The 24,092-nt window shown below is 45.9% G+C and overlaps 1 protein-coding gene across 2 annotated transcripts in view; it reads right to left on the bottom strand.

Moving 5' to 3' along the window:
• Nucleotides 1–24,092, bottom strand: part of POLR3E (RNA polymerase III subunit E) — a 98,615-nt gene that overhangs the window by 32,744 nt on the left and 41,779 nt on the right. For both annotated transcript variants that reach the window (XM_030211672.1, XM_030211671.1), the window contains exons 10-16: nt 23,180–23,265; nt 22,405–22,449; nt 19,397–19,488; nt 18,491–18,611; nt 5,401–5,482; nt 4,144–4,203; nt 2,272–2,429 (exon numbers count right to left, since the gene is read on the bottom strand). In XM_030211672.1, coding sequence (XP_030067532.1) covers nt 2,272–2,429; nt 4,144–4,203; nt 5,401–5,482; nt 18,491–18,611; nt 19,397–19,488; nt 22,405–22,449; nt 23,180–23,265 — 644 coding nt within the window. The remainder of the gene's footprint in view (nt 1–2,271; nt 2,430–4,143; nt 4,204–5,400; nt 5,483–18,490; nt 18,612–19,396; nt 19,489–22,404; nt 22,450–23,179; nt 23,266–24,092) is intronic.

Here is a 24,092-nt window from a genome sequence, read left to right on the forward strand (position 1 = left end):
GCGGTTTGGCGTTGTCAAAACGCATTTTTTCCAAATATAAGCCTAGCTGCTGTGTTTTGGGCGGTCTGCAGTTTATTTGTTCTTTGCATCCCGCATAGATTCCATTGCAGTAGTCTGCGTGGCTTAGTACCACTGACTATCAGGTTGTGAAATATTTCCCTCGGGAAGAATGGTCTCACGTGTTTGAGTTTCCACATTGAGAGAAACATTTTCTGTATAGTGGATTTAGCTTGGGTCTCTAGTGAGAGGTTTCGGTCGATTGTTACTCCGAGGATTTTCAGGCTGTCTGATATAGGGAGGGTGTATTCTGGGGTGTTGATGTTTGTGGGTTTGTATGTGTTGTATTGGGATGTGATGAGAATGTGTTTTTTCTGTGTTGAGTTTTAGTAGGAATGCATCTGCCCATGAGTTCATGTCTAGGCTGAGCTTGATTTCATTGGTGATTCCTGTCAGATCATGTTTGTAGGGGATGTATAGTGTAACGTCATCAGAGTAGATGAATAGGTTAAGGCCTTGGATGGATAAGGCCTTGGCTAGTGGGACCATCATGAGGTTGAAAAGGATCGGTGATAGTGGTGATCCTTGCGGTACTCTGCAATCTGGTTTCCAGGGTGACGATGTTTGTGCTTGATTTCACTTGGTATGTTCTGGTGGTTAGAAACCCTTTGATCCAGTTGAGAGTGTTGCCACCGATTCCGTAGTAATCTAGGAGTCTTAGTAGTATGTTATGGTTAACCATGTCGAACGCACTGGACATGTCAAATTGGAGGAGGAGAATGCTTTTGCCTACGGCTATCTCCTGCTTGAATTTAGTTAGGAAAGTAAGTAGTACTATTTCAGTGCCGTGTAGGGGTCAAAATCCTTATTATGACTCATGTAGAATAGTGAATTTGTTCATGTAGTCATTGAGTTGTTTGTTCACTAGTCCTTCCATTAGTTTGACTGCTAATGGGATAGATGCCACTGGGCGGTAGTTAGGGATATTGTTTGTTTGTTTTCTTGGTGTCTTTAGGAAAAATACCCTGCTGAAGCATGAAGTTTAAGTGGGATGTGACATCTGTTATGAAGCGGTGGGGAGCAGATTGTATTAGGTACCTGGGGCTACCTAATACAATGGAGTGGAGGAGTGGCCTAGTGGTTAGGGTGGTGGACTTTGGTCCTGGGGAACTGAGGAACTGAGTTCGATTCCCGGCACAGGCAGCTCCTTGTGACTCTGGGCAAGTCACTGGGAAATGGAAATGGGACTTGATATACCGCCTTTCTGAGATTTTTGCAACTACATTCAAAGCGGTTTACATATATTCAGGTACTTATTTTTGTACCAGGGGCAATGGAGGGTTAAGTGACTTGCCCAGAGTCACAAGGAGCTGCAGTGGGAATTGATCCCAGTTCCCCAGGATCAAAGTCTGCTGCACTAACCACTAGGCTACGTAACCCTCCATTGCCCCATGTAAGCCGCATTGAGCCTGCCATGAGTGGGAAAGCGCAAGGTACAACTGTAACAAAAATAAAATAGATACTATTGGAGATTCTACATGGAATGTTGCTATTCCAATAGCAACATTCCATGTAGGAGCCTGCGTGGCCACATTGGTGATCTGCAAGGGCCGACTTCTACATGGAATGTTGCTAGTGGAATAGCAACATTCCATGTAGAATCTCAAATAGTAGCAACAGTGGAGGAGTGGCCTAGTGGTTAGGGTGGTGGACTTTGGTCCTGGGGAACTGAGGAACTGAGTTCGATTCCCACTTCAGGCACAGGCAGCTCCTTGTGACTCTGGGCAAGTCACTTAACCCTCCATTGCCTGCCGCATTGAGCCTGCCATGAGTGGGAAAGCGCGGGGTACAAATATAACAAAAATAAAAATAAAATAAAATCTGCAGCTTGTACTTTGTGTAATATGAGCGCAACACACCGCTACTCTCGCCATCTCTGCATCACCTTTACCTAGATCAAACAAGAAGAATAAACCATGGCTGTGCTTGACTCGGCAGCACTTTTCAGCTCTTGCCAAGAACATTTGCAATAGGAGAGATGCCATGCTCATACCTGATCTGCCCTCCCTCCTTTAATCAGTAGCTGGGCAGATTTAAATTCCCACAGTAGCACTGTCTGGAGTTAAAAAGTGCATGTTGTGTAAGTACTTGTACTGTTTTTGATATTGTAAAAGGATTTCAAAACTCATCTAGAAGGGATATGCAGCCAGAAAATCTACTTTTGAGGAAAACACGTGCGAGTGCTCATGTTAGGACGTCAGGTGGAGCCCATACTTGGCCTGAATCCCCATCCAGAGCATGTGCTGCCTCTGAACCACGTCCGGGTGCTTCCTCACAAAGTCTTCATCAAATGGCAGGAGGAACTCCCAGCCCCGATTTATTCTGGGCATGGCCACATGTTCCAAGAACTCCTTCACGTCTTCTGGGCAAAGCTGAGAGAGAAAAGACCATCACAGAAACCTCATAAATAACTAACATGCAGTCTGCCATCTTTTTTTTTTTTGGTGGGGGGGGGGGGGGGGGGGGGGACTGAACTATCTTGTTTTCCTTCCCTTTCAGTCTCATTCACCAACAGGAGTTAATGGCATAACTCATCCTTGAGGAAGACAGCAGAAAACAATGCTAATGTCCCGTCTTGTGCCCATGGAGCTATGGATCTACTAGCCTTTGACACAAAATAAGCCAAGGGAGAGAGAACAGATTTTGCAGCAGGTTTTTTCCATACAATTTAGGCTCTAGCTTTCATTTTGTTTAGGCTTTTACAATTCTTGGTTCTAGACAGGGTTTAATTTGTAGACCAAAAAAAGTGGAACAGGGAAGCCGGGGGGGGGGGGGGGGGGGGGGGGGGAGGGCAGACAAGAAACAGAAGGGGGACTGGGTTAAGGACTAGAGTGAATTATCTGCTCTGTTCCAGGCTCAGTCCCTCCTCTCCTCTTTGCTGCAGAAAGGAAGGGGATAGAGCAGAACCACTCTGCTGCTCTGGAATTTGAAAAGATGTGGAGGATTTGCGTTCCAGGCTGTACCCCCAGAAATAGCAGCTTGTACTTTGTGTAAGCTTTTACAGTTGCCAGTTCTAACTTTCATTTTCTGTACAGTTTTATGGTTGTTTAAGCATGTCCCACGGGAGAGCAGCCAGCCACAGCCATACTCAAAACCATTTCTATACAGATAGTGCTGTCAAACTTTCATCAGAAGCCAGTCAATAACCACAGACCAGGAAAAAAAAAAAGTAAAATTGAAAGACAATATGGGATCATTTTATAAAGCGTTTTACATATGGAAAATGGCTTCTATAATTGTGAAGTATATGCACATAAATGTGGGCACACAAACACTGGCAGACTCCAAAACACAGTATGAGTGGGGCAGAAGTGGACATAAACACAGACTGGAACGCTGTCTAAGTGGGGAAGAAGTGGACAAACACAGGCAGACTCTGGAATACTGCAAGTGGAGCATAGGTGCAAAGGTAGACTCCAGAGCACCGTCTAAGTGGGGCAGAGGAGGATTTGAAACTTACGTGTGTACCTGCAGAGAGCCCACAGACATAGCTGAACTTGCCTAGGAGCAGGTGTCAAATTTCTGTGCTACAAGGGATAGCGCTCTGGAAGCCTATTTTATAAAAAAAACTGCACAGGTAGCAATGTTGCCTTTTATAAAAATAGGCATAATTTTGGAAATCTTTATAAAATGATCCCCTCATCCTATGAGACACTTACTTCACAACTGGCCATGAGCCAAACTGTCTGTTTCTCGTGACTCTTGAGGCTGTATCTGCCCCAATACGCTATAATGTCACAAGCATAGACTGCCACTAGCCAGCTCAGAACTCAGGTGGTTTCCACACTCTGTGCCTTGTACTAAAGTCAAAGGCAAGGATTTCATTTACGAAACAATCTACAGGACCTTACAAAGCTCCTATCCAGGATACAAAAGTCTGCTTCAGCCACACGGCCTCATTTAAGAGCAAGTCTGAAGAGCCAGTTTTATTCTCTCACCACAAGTATTGAAATATTTAAAGGGGAAGGTTAGGGGAAGATCCCGTCTCATTATTAAAAAAGGAGGACTGTACTGCAGAACTGCCTTTTAATGAACTGGTCAGCATAGCTTGCCTCAGAGAATGAACACACAGGCGCTGGTCCTTACCTTGGTGACAGCTGCAACTTCCTTCCTCACCACCCAACGACTACCTGTGAACTTCCACATCTTAAGGACAGAAGGAGAAATGCTTTTATTAGTGCTGAAGGATAGAAAACCCAGCAGGGAAGAAGCCAGAGGGAAAAACAAAACACACTCACACTTCATTTTAACTTTGATCCTGATTCTGGTGGTCAACCACTGATCCAAGGCCACCAGATGCCACCAATCTATCCCAGTCCCACTCGCTTCCATCATGCACAGGACATTTCCCTCCCCCACTATTCCTTCAGTTGGCATCTCTGCTGGAACCAATTAAAAAACAATTGCTTCTGAAAACATTTTATTATTGGCGCAATAAACTTCAAACCCTTTTTATGCTGGAATTACAAGATGCAAAACTAATCTTGAAAATAAAACATTTTTCTCTCTCTCTAGTTGGTCTAAAGTTTTAATACTGAATTACTTAGATTTGTAATTTAGTGGGCTGTTAATGATTTTTTAGACACCCACTAATTTATCTGCAACATGGATGGGTTGAGGGGTGAAGGGAGAGGGCAATTACTCCAGGGAACCATAAAACTCAAGGCTGTTTCTTTAGGATGCTTTAAGGATAATAAGGGTAAGAGGCAGGTTTGTACAGAAAGTACCGTATTTTTCAGACTTGGGAGGTCTTGGCGAGATTCAAAATGGCCGCCAAGACTTCAATTCTCGGCGGCCATTTTGAATCTCGCCGAGACCGTCAGGCAGCATACAGGAGGACAGAGAGCAGCGCGCTGGGCAGGAAAGAGGGGGCTCTTTCCTGCCCCGACGTCACTAGACCACCAGGGAACATCGCGTGACGTGAGTAGGGGAGAAGTGGTGACAGGGCCGGGGGGGGGGGGGGGAGGGCGATCCCGAACTCGGACAAGACGCACCGGAGCACCTAGGTTTTAGAGGAGGGAAAAAGGAAAAAAAAATTTTCCTATTTCCCTCCTCTAAAACCTAGGTGCATCTTATGGTCCGGTGCGTCTTATAGTCCGAAAAATACGGTATATATAAACAATTTTCTGCTATAAATGTGTACTGTTAGCAATCTGCAAAGCTTTTGGCAGTTTTGCAGATGTTCTGCCATGCTTATTACCTATGGTTTTAACAAACAGATTTCAAACTAAAACAATTGATTAAAAAGCACACCGCACAATTTCAGTGTGCAAACATTCAGGAACTGAGCGACTAATCCACCAGAACACACACTTGACACCCCAGTCACACTTTCATACTTACTACAAAATCTCTAGCCCTGCACAGTACTTCTGCGGGAACTCCACTGTGGGGGCTTGATGTATCTTTCGGATACAAGATGTCACTGTGTAGGGAAAACAGACAGTAAGGAGAACTTACGTTTTACCTGATAATTTTCTATTAGTCCTTTCCAATATTCCAGAACCTGTGGGATAGTTGTGTCCATCAACCAGCAAGTGGAGATAGCTCAGTTTTCAGTTCTCCAAGACATCTCTTTCTTGGCATCCAAGTCCAGCTCCTCAGTGGCGTTCCTAGGGGGGCTGACACCCGGGGCGGATCGCCGATGCGCCCCGCCCCCTGGGTGCAGCGCGGAAAGGACACCCCCCGCGAAGGAACCCCCCCCGGGTACACGCCGCTGGGGGGGTGCCGCGCGCGCCTGTCCTCCGTTGTTCCATGCTTCTTCTCTGCCCCGGAACAGGAAGTAACCTGTTCCGGGGCAGAGAAGAAGCATGGAACAACGGAGGACAGGCGCGCGGCACCCCCCCCCCCCCCCCCCCCCCCCCCAGCGGCGTGCACCCGGGGCAGACCGCACCTACCGCCCCCCCCCCCCCCCAGGAACACCACTGCAGCTCCTCAGTATTTAGGTAGTAGACAAGCAGTAAGGATAAACTCAGAACAAACACAACAACCTTGGAGGTCATGTGATGCTGTGAGGGCAGACGGATGCGAGTCAGACCTGATCTGAGGTCCCCACAGCATACTGTTGGCATTTTATTGTTAAGCGGGCATCTACTTACAGTCCAGAAGTTCTTAGACCTGGCAGAGTGCTCAGGTGGAGTGATGTCGGGAAAACCAGTATGCACGGAACGCCAGTGGGGCAAGGTAGCAGAGGACAATATGGTGATGCCAGTGGCTGGGGCTGTCACTCAGTTTACAGAAGCGCTCTCGCAGATTTGCAGCGCATGGTGGAACGAGAGCTGGTGCCCCGACTGGAGGGGTTATCGGGCCAAATAAAACAACTGGAGACGTTATTGACCGAGACGAATAAAAGAACTGCAGAGTTAGAGGCACGTGTCTCAAATCTCAAGGATGACGCTCATATGTCCACTGTGGATGTAAAATGCACGCAGGAGCTTTTGGATGAACGCACAATGAAACTGGAAGATCTCAAGAACAGGTCAAGGCGCAGTAACTTCAGATTTTTGGGTATTCCAGACACTGTGTCCGACATTCATTTGTTGTCAGAAATGGAGTCTTGGCTGGAAAAATCACTGCTTTCATGGGACGGAGTAGGCCCGGTACGCCTTGAACGTACCCCACCGAGTGGGAAGAAGAAACCCTAGTGACCATCATCCCCGAATCGTCATTGCTAAGTTTCATAATTACATACATAAAGGTAGGAATATTGCAAAAGTATAGGACAAACCAAGACTCTTTGACCTATGAGGGGGCGCAAGTGAGAGACTTTCAAGACTACTCAGAAGCGCTGCTGGAAAAGCCCAAGTTATTTGGGCTACTCTTCAGCCTGTAAAGTGCGCTTCATGTTTCTTTACCCAGCAATTTTAAAGATTTACCATGCTGGGAAATGGCATGTCTTCAAGTCTCCTACCACTGCCCAGGACTTCATTAACACAACACTGGCTGCTGAACCCCTGGACACTTAAGGCTGTCACTGGTAACGCCACATCTGGGTTGTTACTCAGAAGGCAGGGATCACTTGTTTGCATAAAGGAGAAATTAGATCTTACCTGCTAATTTGCTTTCCTTTAGTCCCTCCGGACCGGACCAGGATTGGACTGATGGGTTGTGCTCGCCTACCAGCAGGTGGAGACTGAGAAAAACTCTGACTCTAGAGAGCCAATAGGAGCCCTGGCCATGTGACCTTAGCCTCAGTATTTGAATAACAAAGCAGGAAAGAAAGAAAGAAAGACCATCTGTGCCGTATGGAATCCTAGCAGCCACAAAGCACTCGGCAATGCCAAGTATCAGAGCTCACCAACAACTCTTACCAGAGAAGTGGTATGGCCCGATTTGTACTACAGCTCACCAGCAACTCTCACCAGAGAAGTGGTATGGCTCCCTTGTATTATAGCTCACCAGCAACTCTCACCAGAGAAGTGGTATGGCTCACTTGTCTTATAGCTCACCAGCAACTCTCACCAGAGAAGTGATATGGCTTACTTAAAGTTTCACATATATATACTAGCATGGCTTACTTAAAAGTTCACATATATATATACCAGCAATTGGGTACCCCAGCAACTCTCACCAGAGAAGTGGTATGTCCCTTTTGTAGGAAAGCTCACCAGCAACTCCTACCAGAGAAGTGGTATGGCTCACTTGAATTAGAACTCACCAGCAACTCTCAGCACAGAAGTGCTAAGGACCTCAAAGTTCTATACATATATAGATATATAAATATATACATACATATATAGATAGATATATAAATACATACATACACATATATTCCAGCAACTGAACCCACCAGCAACTCCGACCAGAGACGTGGCATGGTCCACTTAAAGTCCTATATATGTACAAGCGTCTTTTTTTTTTTTTTTTAATACCCCGTTGAAAAAGTGACAAAATATGGGAGGGGCCTGGTCCGGTCCGGAGGGACTAAAGGAAAGCAAATTAGCAGGTAAGATCTAATTTCTCCTTCCTTAGCGTCCCTCCGGACCGGACCAGGATTGGACTGATGGGAAGTACCAAAGCAGTAACCTTAAGGGAGGGACCCTTTCAAACCCCTAAGCATCTCCGAGTTGCATAGATCACCTCCTGGCAACAATGAACATGTAGAGTGTATATCAATCAAAAGAGAATGAAGATAAGCTCAAAATGGCACCGTACAAAATGTGCACCTAGTGCACCAAAAATCGCTGTGCGAAGGAACGAACCCCGCTTCTCAAGATGGAGCATATGTTATAACACTCTCAGGAAATGGTCCCCCAGTGAGTAGACAAATAGAAGGTATGAATTCCTTAATACGTCGAGATATAGTGAGGCCGAAACAATGGCAACCTTACCTTGACTAGAAGTACCAAAAGGAAGGACCAAATAGCTTGTAACAGTTCTCTAAATATATAAGATCTGTTTTAATATGTAAAGCATATATAAAGCATATAATTTCCTGTGATCTTGAACGCCAGTAGAAGAGTCCAGACCAGTAAGAAAAAAGTGATTGGAAAAGATGAAAAATGGGAAACTAAGGTAGAGTGAAAAAGAAATACCCAGGTGAAGAAGTACCTCTTACCTAGACGTACTAGCTGATTGGAAAAAAGAAAACCTGTAAGAGAGAAACTTGCAGTCCTGACCCTGCTAGCTGAAGCCATGGCTACTAACAACAGTGTCTGAAAGGAGAAAGAAACCTTAAAGGAAACAAGATGATTTTGAATCATCGTGCGAAGAAGAATAACACCCTGTCCCTCTGACAATGTCACTAAGGCACAGAGGCTAAAAGCTGAGAAGAGAATACTGCAACTACAAAAGATGCCATCCTGCTTAGCAAGGCTGAATGCCTGTCCCAGACAGAGCATGCACCAGCCTGAGCAAGAGAGAAACAAAGAGGCCGGACTGGGGCAGAGAGAAGGTCCTCTAGAGAAAACAGAAAACCCCCTCGGCTCCATAAAAAGTCAAGATGACAACCTAAAAGGCAGCCTGGTATATCTGCAAGGAAAAACAAAAAACATAAGGGTTACGCCCCTGAGATCCAAATATCTAAGCAAAATGCCCGACCTGAAGAGAAGGCCACCATGCCAGAAGGGGATGGCATGCTACAGGGCTGGTCAGATGGTAGATCCATACAAATGACTCCCCTTGAATAAAACAGACATCAGCCATGAAATAAACCAAACGTCAGTGCGGATGTGAACCCACCTAGGAGGCAGGACGATTAGAGTCAGAGTGAGAACCGAAGCTGGGCCTCCCCGATGACATCTCACTGCACTGTTCGCTAGATTACCCCTTAGGCAGCTTACAGAGAAAAGTGAAAACATGCAAAAATAAAATGACATACATGTCAATCGTGTAAAGGAGGGCACATGCAAGCCCTGTAAAGAAACAGAATGACCAGATAGTAGAACTGTCCGAGGAAAGGATGTACCTTCAATACACAAGAAGACCAGAGACCTACCAGGGGCCTCAATACGTAGCCTAAGAAGGCAACAGACCTACCAGGAGACCGAAGACCATTCTGAAAGAACATAAGCTAGAAACAGTCCTGCCAGAGAGCAGGATTGAGTCTTTGAAGTAACCTAAGATGATAACAGTCCTATGAGTACAGAAAGAGCATTCCGAACTAACATAACATGGCAACAATGCTGACCAAAGACAGAGTGCTCAGAATAAAACGCTAGCCCTCAGGGATACCTCCTTGCTCCGAGAGCGACTGACAGTCCCCTAGTTGCAATGTAGAGACCACATGGTAGTCCTGGAAGTAAAACCAAATGCCAGGAGGAATGTCCTACTCAACTAATGCCGAAAAGAAGAGCAGCAGTCTCGGGGAAAAAAACAAAAGGGAAGCTGCAAATGCTTCAGAACACTCAAAAAGATAAAGAGCACGGGAGTGCAGCTCATGAGACTGCAAAAGGCAATTGCCCAGGGAAAAAACCTTGCAACTATGTCGCATGTAACCCCAAAATATTGTGGAGACTGCGAAATATTTAGACGACTCTTGACCACCAGTACTAGGCATCCTGAGAACCATAAAAATTGCACTTCTCGGTCTGCGACTTGCTGACTTGTCGAAAAGAGGTTTTTTTTTTTTTTTTGTTTGTTTTTTAAATAGCTAGCTGACTCGCCATGAGTGAAGAAGAATCTCCCCTTTTCTGAGGGGTAGCATAACTATGATGAACTTTTAGAGACTGGAAAACAGTGTTGTGAAGGGACATTATTGCGCATTGTGAGCTGGTCACCCTTCCAGGACCCAGCCCGGGCGGACCCTGCTTAGCTTCCTTCACACCGGGCTCTATCCTTCTCAGAAACTCTCCTAAGAGAAATATGTAGAAAAGTTTGTATCAAAAAATGTGCTGCACGAAGCTTCACTATGGATCGAAGGCTTTCATGAAAAAGACTTGAGACTTTGAGAGCGCTCTTGACAGCATTTAGAATTGAAATAGGAGGAAGGAAAATTCCTTCTTAGGAACTAGGTTCTTGTGATAAAGATTTGAGACATTGAGAGTGCGCATGACGGCAGTGAGATTCCAAATAGGAGGAAGGGAGATCCATTCTTAGGAACTAGAAATTAAAATTGCATTCGGAAGAATCAAGAGAGAAAATGGTCTAAGATCCAAGAGTCTATGTAGGGAGACCCCTACTTCACATGCCTTGCCATGAGATAGATAGAGAAAGGAGGCAAAATGAAAAGCATAACCATCTAAAAATAAAACCACAAGAACTCCTGGACAGAGGAAATAAGAAAATGACTGTCATGTAAGAGTAGCCTGCAACTATGATTTCATGACCCAAAGTTAAACAGGTGAGAGTGGCATGTACCTATGATAACATCCTTACTGCCCCCATGCCTGTGGAAGAACAAACGTACAGCTAACATATAGGAAATATCCTGGTATGGAAAGCAACCTAAGTGCAAAGGCATAAAGTATAAAGTACTACATGCATCAACCTTCTCCTACAAGAGCACGCAACTCTGGAACGCACTGCCACGCGGCAGTGGGATACAAATGCAAATAAATAAATAAACCTTTTCGAAAAATGCTATAACAAAAAAAAACACAACTGTGAACTACCTTCCCACAGTCACATTGGAGCCGACTCTGTGGGTGCTGTGGGTGCTTGAGCACCCCCGATATTGAGAAAAACTCATGTATATGTCCAGGGAGGGGTCATTTTCATTGGACTTAGCACCCCCAATAATTTTGAAAAGTTGGCTCCTAGCCCACAGACAAACGCCACCCGAGATTATAAAGAAACAAACATCAAACAGGCTGGCCAAGTAATGTATATATAGTGGGACATAGACATACAGGAGTCCCAGAAAGAGAAATAAATTACTAAAACTGGGACCTGCACCCAGTTCTGTAGCCCACCTTTTGATGCTGCTTTTAACTCCTAACCCTTATTCACTCTGTTCAGGACCCTTATTTTAAACCTGCTCACTTTAAAATCTCCTTATCTCTTGTTTGTTCTGTCTGTCCTAATGAGATTGTAAGATCTGAGGAGCAGGGACTGTCTCTTCATATTCAAGTGTACAGCGCTGCGTTTTTCTAGTAGCGCTTTAGAAATGATAAACAGTAGTAGTAGCAGCTTCAGAGACTGTAGTGCTGACTATTAGGCTACAGCAACCAGCTACTCAACATTAAAAACATAAAAAGCAAAGAAATGACCCCCCTAAAGAACATAGGCGACTCCTGAGAAAGATCAGCCCCAAACGGCCCGAAGACGGCGAAAAAGAAAGTCCCGACGCACCCCCCAGCGGCGCACAATATTTACAGGAGCCGGAAGAGGAGATCCCCGACGCTGGCATACAGCGCGTCTCAGCTTCTCGGACATGACGGTAACACGCGTGCGCGTGCACGCGCGTACCCGATTCGCGCCAAAATCTTTTTTTTTTTTTTTAACCAGCTAGATAATATAGACACCTAAAACAGCCACCAGAGCTGCCTGCTCGTTAAAGTAATGGGGAAAACTCCGCTGAAGAGTAATAGAACAACACATAGCTGTCTGCTCGTTAGAAGCCGGGGGATGTAGCTTATCAGATTTAATTTTCTATAGTGGCTGCCTCTCCCAAAGACATACACCTTTCTAAACAAAGGGTAGTCCTTCCCAGCTATGTATGGGAGATGGGGAGGAAGGGGGGAGGGACCCGGAGACATCCGAGTTTGACACCCCCAGAGGCTGTAAAAGAAAGGAAAAGAAGTCCCTACCTGACCAGCGTCTAACAGAGAATTCCTAGGCACAGAAGAAGAGGTAGCAATGCTGTTCTTATTGTAAACCTCTAAAAGAGAAAGAGAGAGACTAATGGGCTCGCTTCCTACCTGCTGGGAGACTGAGAAAATACTGAGGCTAAGGTCACATGGCCAGGGCTCCTATTGGCTCTCTAGAGTCAGAGTTTTTCTCAGTCTCCACCTGCTGGTAGGCGAGCACAACCCATCAGTCCAATCCTGGTCCGGTCCGGAGGGACGCTAAGGAAGGGATTTTTAAGCGGTGTTCCTGTGATTTTCTCATTTTTCTGGCCTTGTAACTTACTGTAGTTAATCTGGCCTGATACAGTATGTTTAATAGGAGTGGTGCCTTGGAAGGCATCAGTAACATAAGTGGCTACATCTCTTCCTACAGTGGGGTGGGATGTTGGCTTGTGATCCTTCTCTTAATAACAGTGGACGCTTGGGGAGTGTTTGGATGAGGAAAGGAGGGACGGACAGGATGTTCTTATGTTCTTATTTGTGGGACTGTGGATGTTGTTGGTACAGATTTTGGTTCCGTTTAGTACTTTTAATTTTTTATTGTGTTTTGAGCTTAAGTGGGGTTTACATCACCTCCAGAACTCCTGGGTCTGTCTTTTGTGCTGTGTGTGTATTTTTACAGGGTGAGGGCTGGGCGCCCTGAGACCTACTTGTATTCTGTTTGTTGAATTATCTGTGGGATGTAGGTGGGTATGCCTGACATGGGCTCCAAGCAAGGTATCTATGTGCTTTCCTGGAACATGTCAGGTATAACGTCCCCAATTAAATGCAGTAAAATTCTGGTGCAACTTAATCGGTATCAGGCAGATATTGTTTATAAGAAACTAAGTTGTCTGCGTTACAGCACCAAAAGTTGAGCTGAGGTTGGGTGGGAGGGGTCCATTTTTCAGCGTCTCCCCGAAAGAGGGCAGGGGAATGCAATTCTTATTAGAAAAATGTTGTGCAATATTCATGATCGATGTGATATGTTTTGCCAGGCTTAACATTTTATCATGCCAAAGTTTATGCACCAAACCGGTATGAAACGTTTTCAAAAAATTAGTACATCTATTCGCACAAGATCTTTCTCTACCACTGATTATGGTGGGCAAATTTAACCAGGTTATGGATCCTAGGATGGACCACTCTGTGGATGGCAGACCTACTTCAGTGGGGGTAGCTTGCAGACTGCCCTATGTTCGTCTCTGGGGTGGGTGGATGCCTGAAGAATTCTCCATCCGACAGAGTGGAACTACACCCATGTTTCTAGGGCACCCAGCACTTTATCCCGCCTGGATTATATTTTGCTCCCCCAACTTGTTTTTGTTCAGTTGGCCAAGGCAGAGACTGAGCCTACTGCTATGGTGACGGACCATGCAATGATATCGGTTGGCTTAGATTTGAGACCACATGGCGGTCCGGGCGTACAATGGTGCTTTCCCCTCCACCTGTATGAGGATCGCCATTTCCAGAATTATTTGCGGGACAAATAGAAAGCCTTTGTGATGAACAATACACAACATATAAATGCCCTGGGACTATTTTGGGACACAGCTAAGGTAAGGGGGTGATCTTATTTCTTATGTAGTAGCTCAGAACCGCCATATAGCTCAGGGTATAGCTCACCTTGAACAAAAATATCAATGCTATGCATATCTATATACAGTATCCTTCTCTGCTTACCAAAGAGGACCTTGAGGCTACTGATGGGACATTCAGAAGCAGCAGTTGGGACATGAAGTAGACAAAGTAACTGACTTGTCCCTGTTCAGCTTAGGGAATTGGAACAATGGCCTGGAGTGCCAGTAAGGAATCTACAGTGGCCTGAACCTAGACCACCCAGGTTCCCTTCAACAAGGAGACTTCAAAAAGAGAGGAGTGGCCAGGGGGGAAAACTCCAACTTGTAATGTTCAGTAAGAATATCCAGAACCCAGTGGTCCGATGTGCTTTTGGCCCACTCCATTTGAACTCCTGAAGACGTCCGCCTACTGGAGGAAAAGAAGAACAGATCGGCCATCATTGCAAAGCACGGGAGGCATTGGGTGTGCTAGCTGACAGAGTACTTTCTGTCACATGAAAGGAAGATTGGCATGCCTGAAAGCGGGACTTCCAAATATATTGCTGACTACCACTGTCTTCTGTTTCAAAATCAAGATTGAGAGCCCTCCGAAGGACAACCAAAGGCTTTCGACATATCCTCTGATAACCACTATGGCATAGTTTCCTCCAGTTCTTTCATCAAGTTACTGAGATCTTCTCCAAATAAACTGCCCTTTAGGGGGAAGTGTCTAATTAGACGACTTGATGCTGCATCCACTATCCAATGCCACAACCAGCATTGAAAATGTGCTATGACAGCCAAAGGAATACTGCAGTCCATAACCCGCAGCATTGCATAAATAGCACCCACCAAGTAGGCCAACACTACTTCCAGCTGGGCGTTATGGTGCCTGTCTTGTGTGGCACACTGCTAATGCCTCTTCAGGCATGCTTTAGCCACGAACGAACTGCACACTGTTACTTGAAGGACCAGAGAGGCCATTTCAAAAAGCCTTCTAGCTTCCTATCCTGTAAATAATTTAGGCAATGCCCCGTTCCAATGGCAAGGTGGTCTTCTTAGTCACTGCTGTTAACAAGGAAGTCCCCCTGGGAAGCTGCAATTTATCATTCTAAGAACTTAAAAAATAGCCATACTGGGTCAGACAAATGGTCTGGTCTATCTAGCCCAATATCCTGTTTCCAACAATGGCCAATCCAGGTCATAAGTACCTGTCAGAAACCCAAATAGAAGCAATGGGTAGAGGCAAGCCATGGCTTTTCCCACTCTCAGCCCCACGTCTGGTGGGACCCCTTCTGCTGTAATCAGGTCTTGAATGTTTGGGTGCATCAGGAAGGCCTTAGAAGAACCTCTAAGCCAAATCACGATCGAAGATGGAACGCCTGATGGTGAAGTGTAAGACTCCTCAATGGAAAGTAGCACCAGTTCCTCAGAAATAAGAGTACCGAGCTCCTCTTTACGAAACAACCTCAGTACTTTCAGATCATCCCCCTCCTCAGGAGGGAGCTCTCCGTTCTCCTACAGCTCCTTCAATTATAGCTCCTCTGAATAGACCAAGGCCAAATCAGATAAGGAAGGAGAAGCAAAGAGACCTCCAGAGTGGACTGATGAAGCTAAATGAAATCTCTTAGGAGCCGGAGGGCAGTGGGACAAGAAAAAGAAGCACCTTGTAGCAAACTCTGACCGTCCCTGCTTCAGTAAATAGGCCTGGTGTAAAACCAATACGTAGAAAACAAAGATTCCGATGCAGCTGAATGCTGTTAGGCCCCAAGACTATAAAATGTGCTCTGCACGTGATCAGTCAGAACCTGTTCCTCACTGCCAGTCAACCCTGAAAAATGACATCTGTTCCTGTGCTTTCCTGGGTCAAACTGCGAACTGGTCCTGCCGGAGAGGCTGAAGTCCTTGGCAAATTCAGATACTGCACCAAATCTGAAGACGTGCTGCCGCTGACCGTTCCTCCCATGCCCCATGGGATTCCCAGCTTGCATGCACTGCAACGCCCTGACGCCAGCCAATGGGTCCCACAGCAGGAAAACCACTTAACTGCCTCGTCCCCTTCACCCCAGATGGCAAAAGTGCAGTAGAATGCAGTCCCAAGTAAAAGTCAGGATGCCTCTCCTGCACCAAGTAGAATTTGCAGCCCTGCAAGTGATTCAGAGTCAAAATTTAGTCAGCTGCTCTCCCCCCCCCACCCCCAGTTCACAGTCTCCACAAATCTTACCCCAGATGAGAAAGAATCAGGACTGATACACTGTTCCTCGCTCTCCAATAAACCAGAGGCTGAAAAAACTGTGTATTTACATGCTGCACATAGAAAATACTGAGCAGCTGGACTGGATACCATGAGAAATATGTCTCAGTTCAGTTTTCAGTTCTCTACCTCCACCTGCTGGTTGACAGACACAACTATCCCACATGTTCTGGAATAGTAGGACGCTACATAATGGAAGCCATGTTTTACGTTTTGCCTAGTTAGCCACAGTAAAAAGTTGAAGTCAACATTTCATTTCCTTTCAAACAATCTGATGATTAAACAGTGCCAGACAGAGAAAGATAAATCCTAATGATGCCATAAAATGCTTGCCCCTTACACATTCCTGGTTTACCACCTTAGTAAGTGGCTTTGCTTTGTGTTATCCAGGCTTGTGCGCAGAGGACTTGAATCCTGCTGCTACTAGCATCTAGCTCAATGTTCAGGTAGAGCACTGTTAAAGAATGAGTCAGACTAAAATGTACAGTAACAGAAGCTGCAGCAAGATGCACTTAAATATGGGAGGCTACAGGCTTTTAGTCCATCTATCTCAGTTAAGAAACATTTTAAATGCACCACAGGTTCTTTCCTGTTGAAATCTGGGAAACTTTATTTTTATATAGTTGGTTTGCACCTTTTCAGTACTAACAATTCAAGTTACACTGAGGTGAAATAGGAGATGATAGCTCAAATATCACACAGCCATGAGTGCAGTGAAATATGATTAAACTAACGCTAATTAGAAGGAGCAAAGAAAGGTTTATCAATGAATCTGTGACCTCTGGCACATCCAGGGTGCATTCTCTATAACTTTGGGGGGGGGGGGGGAGTACCCCGCAAAAGTCTGCCAACATCAGGCAGGTTTTCTTTTTAAAGGTTAGAACACCATCAGGCTTCATTTGCAACCACTTAGGGTAGTGGTTCCCAAACCTGGTCCTGGAGGCACCCTAGTCAGTCAGGTTTTCAGGATATCCAGAAGGAATATTCATGAGAGAGATCTGCTTGCATTACCTCCACTGCATGCAAATCTCTCATGAATATTCATTGTGGATATCCTGAAAACTGACTGGCTGGGGTGCCTCCAGGACCAGGTTTGGGACCCACTGACTTAGGATTTTTATTCCCCCGTTTTCCACGTCTCACTCCCAACTTAGCTCAATGTAGCAACCGTGCACATCCAGGTGCCACCAAACACTGTCGTCCCCCCCCCCCCCCCCAAAACCCAATCAACGTGAACTTAGAACGACTACTGGGTGTCACTGAATGATGGCAGAGATTCTTGCCCACAAGTGCTCCAAATGCTGCCTCTACAGTATCCGCAGCCCCCATTCTTCTGTATGGCACTGCACAACACTTACTGTGAGCCACCAGGCTGACCTTTTAAATAGATGGTTAACAGAACAACGTTGGTTTTTATAAGAAAACCATGTTTTTTTTCCCCCTAATGATTCCATATACATAATTACATATCTCAAATAAAAATGAAGGAAAGATACATTTTTAAAGATTCATTTATGACTGTTTCTGCTGGACAGATGCTGGGTGGCTCAGCTAACTGACACAAAACTGCTAGAGCTTTTCACTTCCAGGTCACTAGGTCAACCCTGACCAGACCAGAAGTGAGAAAATCTTTACTGTGCTAGGTGGCCTATGTGACATGAACGAGCAGTCTTAGTCCTGAATTAAATGGACAGCTGAGAAGTTACAAAACCACTGCATTTTCAGGCAGTCAAAATCAACAATAAACAGCCTCTAATCCAAAACAAAGTCCTACTTGTCTTTTATTTCAAGTGTCATTCCCAATATGAATGCTGGTGTTAAGATGACCAGTTAGAGGTGGTATGTGTCTCTAAAAAAATCTCCTTGGCCTGTTACTTTCAGCAAACCCCAAGGGGGCAATCCTGTAAAGTGCAAAAAATGTTAGACGCTAAAATTCTGGACACTAAATGCGAATTCTATAACAGGATATGGGTGCCCAAATTCCATTATAGAATACTAACTTTAAGTTGGCATTTATACATCAACATTTAGGCGTGCCCACTTATGCCATGTCTATGGAAGGTATACATGTGGCACTTTAGCATGTAAATCACACTATTCTATAACATACACACCTAACTGTGGGAGATGCCCATGCCCTGCCCACATGAATGCCCTCTTACGTTTGCACACTATGCAACACTAAGATTACCAAAAACTGCTTAGCGCCCATCTAGCATTTACATACAAATCTCAAGTTCTAGTATTCAATAATCTGAGCATGCAAATGGTGCATACATTTAGGCTCCCACGTTATAAAGTGAGGGGGTGAATGTTTAAGAGGGAAAGATGTTTCCCTAATTCATGGGCCACTGGTTTCATGATCACAGTTGCCCCTGGAGCACTCTCGCTCCGAAGGGCTGCAGTTACAGTACCTTTTCACAACCCAGTTTCCCTGAACCAACAGCGCCACCTGCTGTATACAGCGCAAGACAGCAGTTGAATCTGTTCCAGCAGCCACCAGGCCCATGAGGTTGGCAAAGGGCATGACTTTTACTAAAACAGAACAAACAGCAAGAGGCAAAAATCAATCTCGGTTTAACGAAAACCTTTACGTTTCCCCAAACATCGGGGCTCCAATCTAACGGCTTAGAGGCACGGAATCAGAATAGCACAAACAGCAGTACAGCAAATTTCTCTGCATCTGATGGCACCGGTTTGGGGCTTTGATTAGTGTAGTTTCATTATTTTCAAAAGTATGACAACCATCACATCCAATAAAAATTCCAAATCTTTGTGGCTTAATACAATCAGAGTTATCACAATCTGTAAAGATCGCAGTTTTATCAACCCATCTCTCCTCTTCCATCAGAAATTAACTCAAACCCAACTAAAGTTAAACCAAGTGAACAGAGAGCAGCCAGAGGTTAAAAGAAGGGAGTCTTACAGTTTCAGATATCTGCCACAGTTCTTGGCTCTTTCTAAAAGACTGTTTACAGATTGCAAAGACAACAAAGGAAGGAGAAAACTGCCAGAAAGGCACCGATTATAGAGCTATCAGTTCCAGAAATTATTCTGTGAACGGAGTGGAAATCCACAAATATCCAGAAATGCAGAGACCAAGACAATGTGGCAGAAAGATGCAGAAATATTTCCCATTGTATTGGGTGCTGTGGGCTTGATAAAAATGAATTTCCAAGCACACCTGGACAGCTTGCCTATACGTAGTGCATCTTTGGCAGTACATTAGAGAAACTGAGATCACACTCCACAAACCCTGGCTGCCTCTTTGCACATCAGTCATGAAATAAAGCCATCAAATGGTACAGACACATACTTACCATTCTTCATCAGGATGCGGATTTGATCTGCAAGAGGCAGAGTCCTCAGTTGTGCCATAGACAGTACATTGCTTGGAGCCATAGGTTTTTCTCTTAAAAAGAGAAAAAAACAAACAAACAGGATGGACTGAAAAAGGTACAACTCATAACCAAAGAATAATTGTTTTCAAAAGCACAGTTGAGAAATTAGGTCTTACCTAAGTTGCTTTCCTTTAATCCCTCTGGACTGGCCCAAAGAAGATTGATGGTTGTCCACCCTACTAGAAGGTGGAGACTGAGAATTCCGATTCTTGAGTGAGCCAATAAGAACCCTATACAGTCTCTACTAGAGTCGGCTCCACTATAGCCACCTATAAATGCCAAGAAGTGCTGGCCTTTGGGTTTGTTTGTTTTTTAGCTTTATTTAAACAAGAAACAGAAAAAGAACAAACTGCTCCCCACAGAGTAGCTCCTGCGAAGAAACAAGAACCGCTCAACGCACCAGCAACATCCACTCTCAGAATAGAGCATACAGGGTAGGATCAGGGCCAGTTCAGAGGGACTAAAAGAAAGCAAATTAGTAGGTAAGATCTAATTTCTCCTTCCTTAGCATCCCTCTGGACCGGCCCAAGGAATATTGATGGGAAGTAACAAAGCAGTGAAATCAAGGGAGGGACCAAAAGAACCCTGCAGTAAGAACATGCTCTCTAAAAACTGCATTCTCCCAAGTCTATTTCCTCTTAATTTTATCCTATGCCCTCTCATTTTTCCTTCATTTGAAAAAAGGCTCACCTCCTGTACATTAATGCCATGGAAGTATTTAAAAGTCTCTATCATATCCCCTCTCTCCTGCCATTCTTCCAGAGTATACATATTGAGGTCTATAAGTCTATCCCCATAAGCTTTGTGACGGAGACCACTAAACAATTTTTTAGCCACCCTCTGGACCGACTCCATCCTGTTTAAATCTTTTTTTTAGGTGCGGTCTCCAGAATTGCACACAGTATTCTAAATGGGACCTCACCAGAGACTTATACAAGGGAGCTATCACCTCTTTTTTACTGCCAGACTTCGGCGGGAGGGGGGTCCAGAGCCCAGGTGAGGGGGCACATTTTAGCCCCCTCCCCGGCACCGCCGACCCTCCCCGCCCGCCACTGCCGACCCCGCCGCCACCACCAACTTTGCCCCCCCGCCGCCGACCCTCTCGACACCCCCTCCTGCCGCCAACTCTCCCCCGCTGCCATCGTCGTCGCCTACCTTTGCTGGCGAGGGACCCCAATCCCCGCCAGCCGAGGTCCTCTTGCTTCCCGCGCAAGGCTTCGTTCTGTTTCTGATGTCCTGCATGTACAACGTGGAAAGCAAGAGGACCTCGGCTGACGGGGATTGGGGTCCCTCGCCAACAAAGGTAGGCGACGATGGCGGGGGAGGGTTGGCGGTGGGAGGGGGTGTCGAGAGGGTCGTCGGCAGGGAGGGGAGGTAAAAGTGGTGGTGGCGGGGTCGGCCGGCAATGGCGGGGGGGGGGGCCCACAAAATGTGCCCCCTCACCTGGGCTCTAGACCCCCCTCCTGCCGAAGTCTGGCTACTCTGAGGGAGAATCCTCCTGTGGTCCTGAGGATTCTTTAGGGCCATACCACCATCTACAAGCCCTGTAGTTTTCTTGGTGACAGCAGAAACAACCGCATCCACTACAGGCAGCTTTAACACTTCTGATCATGGACCTAAACAACTGACAGGGAGCATCAGAACTTCCCACTGGCCTTCAACTATATCTTGAATATCCTAATGCGTGGGAAAGGACCTACCGGTCTCCCATATGCCTTTCACCGGGGGTCTACTTTCTTTACATCCTGAGATATAGGTTCCTCATCAAAATTCAGCATAGAAGAAACCAAAGTAGTAAGTTTCAGCAAATCCTCCTTATGAAACTAACAGAGAGCTCCTCACCTGCGGGCAAGTCATCCGAAGAAAGGAAAGCCTCTCCAGGACCTTCCCGCTCCCTGTCTTCCAGGACCCTCCCCGCTCCGTCACCTTTCTCACACAGGGACTCAGAATCTAAACAATCCATGAGAGCTTTATCCTCCTCTTCCTCATCCCAAACTACCCTCTGACGTTTAGGGAGAGAACTCTCCTCCCTCCCCACGGAAGGTCAGAACGAACTGGAGAAAAATCGCCTCTAGCGAGACCCCCCTTGCACATCCCCAGGGCCTGAATTGGATAATGAAGTCTGCGCAGTGAGCCGCAGAGGCTGCTCCAACGACGGCGATGAAGGATCCAAAGTGGCAGTGGTTCCCACCGAAACAGGAGGTGCTGGTCTGTCGGAAACTGGCTCCGTGCACGCACTTATGGACAAGTTCGCCCTGGGGCCCGAGAAATCACAGCTTCCCCAAACGCTGAGGACCCCACCACCTCCGAAGCCGCACAATATTTGCAGACTCTGGCAGTGGTTAAGATCTCAATTCTGACAAGCGGAACTCTTTCTTAATTTATCCAAGCTTAAAGTGCTGAAATCGTGGGTCCAAACAGACACACAATTCTCCCGAGAAAGAAACCAGAGATTCTGCGGGAAAACAACCCAGAATACCATGCCTGGAGCACAAGTGCCAGTACAAAACAGGAATTGTTCCTTCCCACAAAGGGGCCACTGCACAGAAAACTAGTCTAACCATCCCAGGCCCCACAGGGACCTAGGGGAAGACTGGGAGGAAGAAGGGGAGGTACTCTGCCACCCCGAGTGTAACACCCCACCCTGAGGCAATTGAGAACCCCCACAGGCCTCAGCCAGCAAAATGAATAACCTGATGGAGCACAGAGACTGAAAGGCTCACCACAACTACCACCCGCTGGAGACTGAGAATACTGATTCTAGCAGAAACTAGTGTATAGGGTTCTTATTGGCTCACTCAAGAACCAGAATTCTCAGTCTCCACCTGTTGGTAGATGTGGACAACCATTAATCTTCTCTGGACTGGTCCAGAGGGACACTAAGGAAGTTCTCGTTTGAGATGTTAAGATTTGCCAAGGACACTTACATTTCCTCCTCTATGCTTGGAGGCATCAGCATTGTCAGGTACTCACTGCAGAGAAAACAAAAAAAAGAACCTTGAAAATACTCTGATATGAGCAATCAAGATTTTCCATATTACATTTTTTTTTTGTTACATTTGTACCCTGCGCTTTCCCACTCATAGCAGGTTCAATGCGGCTTACATATTATCTACAGGTACTTATTTCTACCTGGGGCAATGGAGGGTTAGGTGACTTGCCCAGAGTCACAAGGAGCTGCCTGTGCCTGCAGTGGGAATTGAACCCAGTTCCCGAGGACCAAAGTCCACCACACTAACCACTAGGCCACTCCTCCACTTACATTTACACTGGTACTCGGGAAACTAACTCAGGTGTCACATTGCTCTGCTTGTACTTTTCAGGCCCATCTCTCTATTACCCTACAAGGCCCCTCCCTATACTCCATTACACCTTTCTGTCAGACTTTCCTCAAAGATCCACCATGTGCAGCCTTTACGATTTCCCCCGTTTTCTTTTATACAGGCTGTGGCAGGATGCTCCTCACCCCACAGCCAATTCTAATGCTACTTCTTAGCCAATCACTAAGTGGTGCTCTCTATCCAAGGCTTCAGCAGCACCATCAGCCCTTTTTAAGCCAAGGACCAGAATACTGAGCTCAGAACCTGTCTCTATACAAGTGGGAAGCCTCAACTACAAAGTCCCATCTCTCCACACTCCATTCAAAGTGTCAGAGGCAGTCCTGCCATTTGAACAAACGAATCCAGAAGTATGTTATTTTACCTGGGAGATTTAATTAACTCTGTGCTCTCTGCCATGCCTGAAGACTGACAAAAAAGATACTGCCTTTCGTGCTCCGAGCGACTGTCCTGAGGAAAAGAAAGATTCAGCTGAACAAAGAGAAGCTTCAGTCCTTATGGGGGTCATTCTGTAAGGAGAGCGCCAGCATTCAGGCGCAAACACCACAAAACCAGCATATACACACATATATGCCAATATTCCTGCTACACACTATAGCATGGTGCCTAAGTGTACGGGTGGGGCACACAGTTACGTAAATATATATATTGAGAGAGAGCGAGATATAAATATAAATAACCAACCACAAAAATTATAATGGTGCAAGGAGATTTTTTTGGGTGGCTGAGGTTCCTAGAACTATTGAGTATTTCAGTACCGTATACTAAAAGGCTGTTTATGTTCTGTGTCCTGAAGGTTGAGTAACCACCATTTGGTCCTGAATAAGGGTAAAACCACTACGTTAGGTGGCAGGGAGGGAGGTCCATCCTTCTACATCTTTGACTTTGTTGGATGATTCAATCTCAGTGGTTGATATCTTTAAATATCTAGGGGTGTTAATAGATTTTCAGTTAACTTTTGATAATCAGGTTTCTGCCATGGTTTGTAGGAGAAATGCGACTCTCCAAAAATTGTGAGCAATATGAAATTACTAGTAAGAAAGGCCCGTTTCTGAGGCCAATGAAACAGGCGCTAGCAAGGCGCTTTCGTTCCCATCCCCCTCCCCTTGATGCTGGACTTACCCTCCGTGCTTCAGGGTGGTCGTGGTCGGCCCGCCCCTCCCCGGCCGGCGACCCACCCCGTGACGTAGAGAGTGGCTGGCTGGCTCCCTCGCTGCCTGTGACGTACAGCCTGCCTGGCTTACTCCCTCCAATCGTCATCGCGTAGTACATCAATG

The sequence above is a fragment of the Microcaecilia unicolor genome, chromosome 8 (assembly GCF_901765095.1).
Source record: "Microcaecilia unicolor chromosome 8, aMicUni1.1, whole genome shotgun sequence".
Taxonomy (NCBI): domain Eukaryota; kingdom Metazoa; phylum Chordata; class Amphibia; order Gymnophiona; family Siphonopidae; genus Microcaecilia; species Microcaecilia unicolor.